This window comes from Triticum aestivum, chromosome 7D (assembly GCF_018294505.1).
Source record: "Triticum aestivum cultivar Chinese Spring chromosome 7D, IWGSC CS RefSeq v2.1, whole genome shotgun sequence".
Classification (NCBI taxonomy): domain Eukaryota; kingdom Viridiplantae; phylum Streptophyta; class Magnoliopsida; order Poales; family Poaceae; genus Triticum; species Triticum aestivum.
Window position 1 is genome coordinate 32,958,277 of NC_057814.1, and position 10,148 is coordinate 32,968,424.

General features: G+C 46.5%; 1 protein-coding gene across 1 annotated transcript; it reads left to right on the plus strand.

Annotated features, from left to right (window-relative positions):
* The first annotated feature begins 6,549 nt into the window (after positions 1-6,549).
* Positions 6,550-7,028, plus strand: LOC123170361 (uncharacterized). The gene has a single exon (XM_044588210.1). The coding sequence runs from the start codon at positions 6,589-6,591 to the stop codon at positions 6,814-6,816; it is 228 nt and encodes a 75-aa protein (XP_044444145.1). The 5' UTR covers positions 6,550-6,588; the 3' UTR covers positions 6,817-7,028.
* The last annotated feature ends 3,120 nt before the right edge of the window (positions 7,029-10,148 follow it).

A 10,148-nucleotide genomic window follows, 5' to 3' on the forward strand; every position in this document is an offset into this window, starting at 1 on the left:
CTCTTCATCATCCATTTTCCTTTTCCTTCCAAGCAGGCAACGACGAGTACTCGACATTAGATTTATGTCCATGAGCTTGTTAGGGACTAGGATAGATGGTCCCCAAAAGTAATTTGATAGAGGCCCATTTAGCGACATACCCATGCGACAAAAGAGTCAAGAATGTAGGTGAAATTTATCCTCCATGGGTCACGGTTTAAGCACTTACCTAACTGTTAAGAAGCAAAATAATATAATTAATTAATGATTGATGTTATCACTGAACATATTTTATTGTATGAATATTCGCCTGTGCTAAACTGAATGGATCAGGCATGTGTTTTACATAATTGACCCCCGTGTCGCTCCTCCCAAAGAACACATGGACGACAATGAGCATGGCACACAGAGGCGTCACCGGAAACATCCTGCTAGCAAATGTGGAGCCAGTAGTGATAGGATTCACTCCTCACGGAGTGTGGTTGCGTGCACAAGCGTTGGTAGATCTCTTAGCTACGGGTAGAAGTCCAAGCAATAGTGGCCCTGATGGCTTCCGTGACGTCATGGTGACTGCTCTGGGGCACTGATGGTAATGTGATACGTCTTGAATGTATCTAATTTTTGTTGTTGTTTCATGCTATTATAATATCATTTTTAAATACATTTTATATTATTTTTCTAGAGTAACCTATTAATTTAGTGCACAGAGCCTGTTACTGTTTTTCTGCATGTTTTTAACTTTTCACAAAATCCATATATACGGGAATAAAAAATCATGGGGATCTAATATGATGTTTTTCCAAGACACGAGGATTCCAGAAAGTGTCGGGAGCTGCCGGGGGGTCACCCATAGGCCCCACGCGGCCTAAGGGTGCGACCAGGGGGCCACCCATGTGGCATGGCCGCGTGGCCCCCCTGTGCACCGTCATACATATATTCTTTCGTCTATAAATAACAAAAATCAAGAAACACTCGGTACCATTTTTTCAGGGTTTTTTACACCGCCGCAAGTTCTTGTACCGGGGAGATCCAATCTGGAGGCCTGTTCCGGCACCCTGCCATTGGGCGAATCCATCACTAGAGCCATTTTCAGCAACCTTGCTACCTCCATGGTAAGGTGTGAGTAGTTTCCTTAAGACCTTCGAGTCCATAGCAGTAGCTAGATGACATACTCTCTCCCTTGTGACTCAATAGAAGTTTCTGTGAGCGATCTCACATGATTGGGATCAATATGATGTAATCAGTGTTTGTGTTTGTTGGGATATGATGAATTGTCACTTTACGATCAGATTGTTCCTTAAATTATATTGAATCTTATGAAGTTTCTTTGCTTTATTAATAAGTAGCTATGTGTATTTGTTGTCTCTAGCCAACATTGATAGGTTGTTCTTCAGAGGTAGTTGCGCATAGTAGTGGGTTCAATTGCAGTGTATTCGATCCCAGTGGCAATAAGGGTTTGAGCACGTATTGTGCCACTAAGGATAAAATGATGGTTTCTTTATAACACTTGGATGGTAGTTTTATTATCTACATTATGTCATCATACTTATTGCTATGCTCTATTTGTTTTGAACATAATAATTCAAAATGCATGATCAATAGCGGTCTTGGGGTGGAGTATTAGCTGTACATGAAGTTGGATAACTGTCTACATATCATAGCCGTAATGCCTATACAAGATTTGCCATGAATGATCATACTCATTAGTATAAATATTGCAATTTAATCGCTACCAAACTATAATTTGTTCACCACACCACACTATCTATTTGAAGAGATGCCACTACTACTAGCCTGCAATTGGTTGGTTCACTGGTTGCCTTGGGACGAGGGGGGCAGATGATATGGCCAGCCTCTTCCCCGAGGTTTGGCGAGGTGTTTGTGGGCCTAGGCGAAACTTAAGTCAATGAGGGTCAATGCCAGTGTAGTTTTCCTTCCTGCAAGCGTATTTGAAGAGCTTGCTCATCGTCTACGGATTGTGGGCATGTTGGTAATGGAGGCTTAGCCGGTGCCGGCATTTTTTGTTTCTTTTCTGTTTTCTTAATTGTCACTTAATTAATCCTGCCATCTTGTGTTGTTGGACCTAAATTCTCATATAAACCAGGCCATTCTACTGTTTCCACTCTCAAGTAGATTTGACGACCACTATTATCTGGTCTGAAGGTATGTAAACCGGATTGCTTCAAAGTTGTACATCGCGTTTGCCGGTACAATATACATGTATGAACGCACGCAGTGCGGCCTGGAATCAAGGAAAAATGCCGCTACAACATGCATGTATGAACGCATGCAGTACGGCCTGGGTTCAACGAAAAAGAAGAGAAAGTCAAAAAAACGTGTGCTGTAGCTAAATGTCAAAACATGAGGGCTGGAGCACGAGCTAATACGATCTCATCCGAAAGATCCTCTCCACGTCAACTATACATCGTGAGGCTGATCAAACGTCTGATCATCCAAAAGCATACCATTTCCTCTCCTCTCCTCTTCTTTCATCTCATGGCTGCTCAAGACATGGTGCAAAAGTCCAACTACGTGATGCTTAATCAGCTACTATTACTAGCCTATAAATAGCGTCTGCGTCTAACGTCTGATCATCCAAAAGCATACCATTTCCTCTCCTCTCCTCTTCTTTCATCTCATGGCTGCTCCCGCTCTCAAGTTCGCCGCCATCATGCTCCTGGCCGCCCTCTGCGCTGCCGCACTGGCCCCAGCGGCGTCGGGGCAGCAGATGGATGCGCTCGCGGCATGCATCGAGGGCTGCGAGTGTGTGCCCTGCCCGGAAGGACAGGTCTGCATCACTGTGTGCACGCCCCTGCCGTCCTGCGAGGCCAGATGCCGCTGCACCTTTTCCGGCACGGGCTGCTAAGCCGGCTGCGGCCCTGGCAACGCCGCCTGCGCGTGCCACGGCACCGTCCGCCAGGAAGGCTGGCACCGCAAGCGCTGAAGCCAGCAGGCAGCAGCTAGCTCATACGTTCTATTGTGTATTGTAAGCCCTGTATGTCCATGCATGTACTGCATGTGCGTGTGTTTGTATGGTACTCCCTCTGTTCCATAATATAGCGCATATAGATTTTCTAGAAAGTCAAACTTTACCAACTTTGACCAAATTTATATGAAAAACTATTTATATGTACAATATGAAATATATACAATATGAAAATACGTCTTGTGATGTATCTAATGATATGTATTTGGTATTCAAGATGTATATGTTTTTTCCTACAAAGTTGGTCAAAATTTGTAAAGTTTGACTTTTAAAAAAATCTATACACATTATATTGTGGAACGTAGGGAGTAATAAAGTGTCAACGGTCCATCTGTTGGGGTTGTTGGTCAGTTTCTAATCGAAATGTTCAACCCTTACAGTGGCCTATCGGTTAATTAATTGGGAGCAACTAGCTCAGTTGTGGGCTACCGTGAGCCAAAAAAAAAACAATTAGGAATGTTATATCTTGGTTTCAGTGTGTACAAACTTCAAAATGTTTGGCCAAATATATTAGAAACTATCAACCTATATAATACCGAATAAATACAATATAAAATATAATTTATTCGGACCTAAATACTTTGGTAGTGTGAATATTGATATTTTATAAACTTGACCACAGTAAACTATGGTTGACTTAGTTCAAAACTAAGTGAATCGGGGAGAGAGCCTCCTAGCACAATGGCGAGTCCATTATTTTCACTTTTAGATAGTGTGAATATTAATGTTGGTTTACCCGTTAAACATTTTTAAATGCAATTTAGCGTGCAATATTAATTAATAGCGCATGATCCGTGTTTGTTTTGTACGAGTGTATATCCCAAGCAGAAATCAAAACCTTAGCAAAACCACATTAGGCACAAAAGAAACCATCTATAACCTCGCATCCACACCTCGACAAAACCTCGCAAGGAGAAAAGAAAGTAGATTTCTCATATTATGTGAAGAAAGAGACACACACCTTAGGATTGATCACATTCAAATATGTTGTTGTTGTGTCAGCACTGAGGCCACCGTCAGCAAGGATGGCGGGGTCATTCGAGTTTTACTCCATGACCTTCCGTCCCCTCTATCATATAAAACAGGGAAACTACTATAAGTTTTTTTTGCGTTACGTCTATACCTCTACTTCTATGCCTAAGAATTGTGTCTGCCCGTCCACCATGCTTTTTGTAGGAAATCCCCCTACTATTTCTTGAAATCAAACCGAGGTCATGTTTTAAGTGACTAGAATAACGTTTCATTTTTTTCGTAGAGAACCCCTTGATCTTTAGGCTATTCTCCCATGGTCCTATTTTACGTGAACCGGCCGGAAAACCTTTCACTTTTCGCAGAAAAACCACCTGATATTTCATTTAATAAACCGCAATCCATAGGCAGATTAAAATACTTTTTGAAAATATTCATATCTTCTAAACCCTAACTCCAATTTTGACTTATATATGAATATTGACTAGAAAAAGTGTAGAATTTCAATACGATGTCGTTTTACCAGTTAAACATTTTCAAAATGCAATTTAGGGTGCAATATTAATCAATAGTGCATGACATGCCTTTGTTTTGTACGGGTGTATATCCGGAGTAGAAATCAACACCTTAGCAAAACCACATTGGGACAAAAAAACCACCTATAACCTAGCATGCACACCTCGACAAAACCTCACAGGGGGGAAAAGAAAGTAGATATCTCATCTTATGTGAAGAAAGAGACATACCTTAGGATTGACCACACTCAAACACATTGTAGTTGTGTTAGCACTGAGGCCAGCGTCAGCGAGGGTGGGAAGGAGGATAAGCCGCAACATAGATGTAATGCACGTGGACATAAAAGACGTTCTCCTATTGCGGCCTTCAGTCATGGTTACTGGATTCGGGGCGTGTCATATTTATTCCGCCGTTGCAACGCACGGCCTCTTTTGCTAGTTATCAACCAAAATAATGTTCCAAATCTATTAACGATGTCGTTGGAACATTTGTCAGCAACATGTGCGAGGATAGGTTTGTTTTCAATTGCATCTGAGCCCTTCATAGTTTTGTGCTATCTTTAGCCTATAGGCATTAATAGTTTTCTGCTATAGTGACCCTGCCAACAAAATTTCAGAATGGACATCTTACCAAAGTTGTTGACTTTTTGACAGGCAACTCTTCATGGCTTCTCAAATTACATTGCTAGTGGGCATTGTTTTGAGCTTCAAGTCACTAGCACATACTCTGTTATCCAGTATGCTGCCTAATTGCTCATTACATTAGTGTCTCCTGAAGTTCTTGAAGGTAACAAATCTTTGAACATTCTCTTGTAATATATATCTCATCTTCCACCGAGGAGAGTGTCTAAAATTATTGCCAGGAAATGCAAGCGTCAACCTCTCCCTGCTGTTGAGCGTGATGTCGTCATGGCTCTCCCGTAGGACGCACAATGGCGGTCTCCTCTTGACGGGGCCAGCACCATTGCGAGGATGGTCACAGATTACACCATCCCTCCTGCAGGGTATCTGGTCATCGGGAGCCTCCTCAACATCACCCAGCTACAGATTCGGTTAGCATAATCATCGTAGCTGAAGCAGGGTCCTATTTCCCATTGCAAAATTTTGATCACAAGCTTATCGACCGATTAGCCAAATAGTTCATCAACTATCGTGTTTGTTACTTGAGTCTTGTTCAAGTTTCTAGCAACATGTAGACCATCACTGGCGGGCAAGATCTTGGTGATCCTCTTCAAAGTCAAAATGCGGATAATTCAGCCTCTTGCTTGTATGACTAGAACTATCACTGCCTAAATTATTTTGAAACCATTTTCAAAGTCAATATGCGGCCAATTCAACATCTCTGTACTTGTAAAACTATTTAGCTAGTTTTAATGCTTTTTTTTTTGGAAAAGGAGGCTTTGCCCCCAGCCTCTACATCTGAACGATGCATGCAACAATAAAAATCGGGCCATTATATGGTTGGTAGGTGTCCAGGCGAAACTTAAGTCTTCAACGAGGGTCTATATATGCCGGCGATTTCGGCGCCCAGGGTGTTGTTTTCCTTCTTGAAGGCGTCATCGAAGAGCTTGCTCAATCATGTCCGGGTTGTGGGCACGTTGATGGTGGAGGTTGAGATGACCGGTGTTGGCATTGTCCTTTCTTTTATGTTCCTTTTTTCTTTTAGTTGTCCCTTAATCAACATGCTCTGTTGTGCTCTTTGATCGAATTTCCCATATAATCGGGCAATTTTGTTTTCCTTGCTCTTAAACGGATTGGGCCACTATATATTGGCTCGTGTGAACGTGTGAAAACGCATGCGTTAGATTTGGCCTGTACAATATACATGTATGAACGCATGCTGTACGGCCTGGGTTCAGCGAAAAACAAGAGAACGTCAAAAAATGTGTGCTGTTAGCTAAAATTCAAATGAGGACGGCAGAAGCCCGAGCTACTAGGATCCTCTCCACGTCAACTGTGTATCGTGAGTTATCCTCTCGAGATGAGCATGTAACGTGAAGTCAATATTACATGCTGCACAATTCAAACTACGTGATGGTTAATCACCTACTACTAGCCTATAAATAGCGTCTCGGCCTCCCATCTGGTCATTCCAAACCCAAAGCATACCATCTCCTCTCCTCTCTCTACTTTCATCTCATGGCTGCTCCGGCTCTCAAGTTCGCCGCCGTCATGCTCCTGGCCGCCCTCTGCGCGGCGGCGCTCGCCCCGGCCACGTCGGGACAGCCGACGGACGCGCTAGCAACGTGCATCGGGCGCTGCGGGTGTGTGCCCTGCCCGAAAGGGAAGGTCTGCATCGCTATTTGCACTCCCCCGCCGCCCTGCGCGGCCAGATGCCGCTGCACCTATTCCGGCACGGGCTGCTAGGCGGCTGAGACCCACGGCACCGTCCGTCAGGAAGCCTGGCAGCGCAAGCGCTGAAGGCAGCAGCTAGAACGTTCCACTGTGTATTGTACGCCCTGTCTTTCCATGCATGCATGTTTCATGCGTGCGTCTGTGTGCTGTGATGTGGTAATAAAGTGTACACGGATCGATCTGTCAGATAAAAATAAATAAACAGAAATGTCATTTTCGTTTCACAATGTATATTACCTTTATCGTAGTCAAACTTCAGAGCAAGTATAATGAAAAACGTATATCAACCTATGTAATACCAAATAAATACAGTATAAAATACGTTTTATGTGTATCTAATGGTTGATTTTGTACTGTTAATAATGATTTTTTGTAAACTTTGTCACAGGTCAAACCTAGCCAATTTGGCTTGTGCCAAAACGAATATGCATTATATTTTAAAAAAGTGAAGTGATAATCTTCCGATAGTAACATACTAGCTTTTTGAAAAACCGGTACCCGGAACGGATTACGTTTCACGAAGTAACTGTCTTGGAGGTCCTCCATCATTCAAAGCAAGGGTTCGTCTGTCATTGGAAGTGCCATTGGGGAAGCTGAACATGTCGCAGAGGTGGAGCGCGAGGTGGAGGCCGGGCGCGTGGCGCGCGAGGTGGAGCGCGAGCGTGAGGCGTGGGCGGCTGGCCCGGGGTGGCTTCTGCGCGACGAGCAGGCGCGGTCGGCCACTGGATCTGGGGCGGCTCTGCCCGGATCTGGTGGCGTGTCTGCGGCGGTTCCGAATCCATGGGAGGTTGCTGCTGCTTCGACTGGGGGTGGTTCCTCCTCGTCGGTGCCGCGCCAGGCTCCGGCCCGGGGCCCGGTGGTTCCGACGCGGCAGCCTCCTCGTTCCTTGGCTGCTGGTGCCGCTTCTCGCCCTTCCCAGCGTTTCGGCTATGGCTCCTCCTCTGCGCAGATTAGGGATCGCCGTGGCCCGCCCTCTGGTCCAGGATCTACCTCCGCCTGCCTTGGGGATGGCCTTCTCCCTCCTCCGCCGCCCCCTCCCCGCCATCACTCAGCTGCTCCAAACACCTCTCCTTCCCTTACATGCTTCGCATGCCATCGACCGGGCCATTTCCAATCCAGATGCGCCAACCCTCCCTTTTGTCTGATATGCCATTCTGATGGACACCTGACTGTTGATTGTCGCAACCGCATCAAGACTCCCTCCTTCGTGCATTTTGGGACTGGTCTTCCAGGGTGTTCTTTCTTTGCCCTTGACTGTGATGTGCCTGTGGTGGTGGCCGCTCCGTCGCTCCCTAATGCGGCTATCATCTCCGTTCACGATCAAAAGATCTCTCCGCGGACCTTGTTGGATGGTTTGAGGATCTGGGATGAAGGGGGTTGGGACTGGCAAATGCGCCAGCTTTCGGAGTCTGAGTTTGCGGTGGTGTTCCCCTCAAAGGAGTGTCTACGGATGATTTCGTCGTGCACGAGCTTCGCTCTGCCTCTCAACCAGTTGGTTGTTTCTGTTAAGGCGGCCACTTGTGGTGCGAAGGCTGTTGGTCCTCTGTCCAAGACTTGGGTGCTAGTAGATGATGTGCTAGTGGGTTTGCGGTCGGCTGAGTTCATGATGGCGTTTGGGACTCTCATTGGCAAACCCGTGGAGGTTGATTCTGAATCTTTGGGTAAAGTTGGCCCGGTGCGTCTCAGTATTTGGTGTGTGGATCCTGTTTGCGTGCGTGGTTCTGTGGATGTGTGCCCGTCTTCTAAGGGTGTTCGACTGCGGGTTCGGGTCGAAGGTGCTGATGCCTTCCAGGCCCCACCTCCGCCGCCTCCTTCCAATTCAGTTGATCCCGATGATGATAAGGAGGGACATGGATCGGCTGGTGGGCAGAACCCAAGTGGTGGTACTGACCCACGTTTCACCCAGTCTGAGTGGGATGGTCTGGACCCTGAGGTGAAGGAACTATTTGAAGACAATGCCCCGGTTGATAAAGCTCAGAAGGATGCGGGTGCCAATCAGGTGATGGATGAAGCCCGTCTTGGGAACCCTGCTAGCAAGGGCACCCCGATTTCTGCTGTCTGTTCCAATCTTCCTGCTCGCCCGTAGTCGCCTTCATTTTCTGGGATTGAAGATCTCCCTGTGTCTCCTCCTCGGTCCAACAGGCCTACATCTAAGAAGAAGAAGAAAACCTCGGTCAGAAAGTTTTCAGCTAGGAGCAGGGCTTCCTCTGGTTCCAAGAAATCCATGATGGGCCTGGCTCGCCGTCTGGATAAGGATTTGGGGGCTGCTTCGGGATCCGGCCAGGGTCCAGCCTCGCCTGTTGCTCATTCTCCGGTGCTGCAGTCGCCTGCGTCCACGGCGCGCAAGGGGCGTCGCGTGCGTGACTCTGGCGTGTCGGTGGCGTTGCGGGCCGAAAGGCGGGCTGCGGCAAGGGACCTCCCTGCTTCAGGTACGCTATCCCATTCCCCTCCTCCTCCTTCCCCGATTTGTCTCGTTTTACCTGCCCTTTCGGATGATCATTTGCTACACATATTGTCGGACGTTGGTGTTTCCGTCGACCCTAGGTTTGGTTCTCCGTCTCGTTTTCTCTCTGTCATTAGGGCGAATGAAGTCGCCCAAGCGGCTATTGCTAAGGCCAAGGAGGCCGCGGCCTTTGCTGGCGCTGTTGCTGCCCAGGGGCCGGTGGGGGATACTGGAGCGGCAGATGGTTGTGGCCAGTCGCCTCCCCCCCCCCTACCCAAGCGAAGAGGGGTCCGGCCAAGCGATCTAAAACCTGTTTAGCCCCATGCAGGTCTAGCCTCCACATTAAAAATCTTTCCTATAAATGAAAGCCCTGTTCTGGAACGTTAGGGGTTTCGTCGCTAGGGGGCGTCGAGACCAGATTCATGATTTGGTTTGCGGGGATAACATTGACATTTTAGGGCTAGTGGAAACGTTTAAGGAATCCTTCTCTTGTTCTGAACTATCTGCGGTTGCAGGCATGGACAGATTTGACTGGCATTTTCTTCCTGCCTCGGGCCACTCTGGGGGGTATTCTGATTGGGTCTAAACGGGACGTGTTTGACTTCATTACTTTTGATCATGGTATATTTTGGTCTAGTGTGGTGGTTCATCACCGACAGCTAAATAATTTACGGGAATGTCTAGTGGTTTATGGCCCCGCTGATCATTCACTTGCGTCTATTTTTCTTGATGAGCTTTCTAATAAGACCGAGTCTTGCAATATTCCTTTATTGATTTGTGGTGATTTTAATCTCTTGCGCTCTCCTGCTGACAAAAATAATCCCAATTTCTCTTGGCCCCTTGCCGATGCCTTTATTGAGTTCATTAGCAATTTTGCGATTCGTGAACTCCCTAGGGTGGG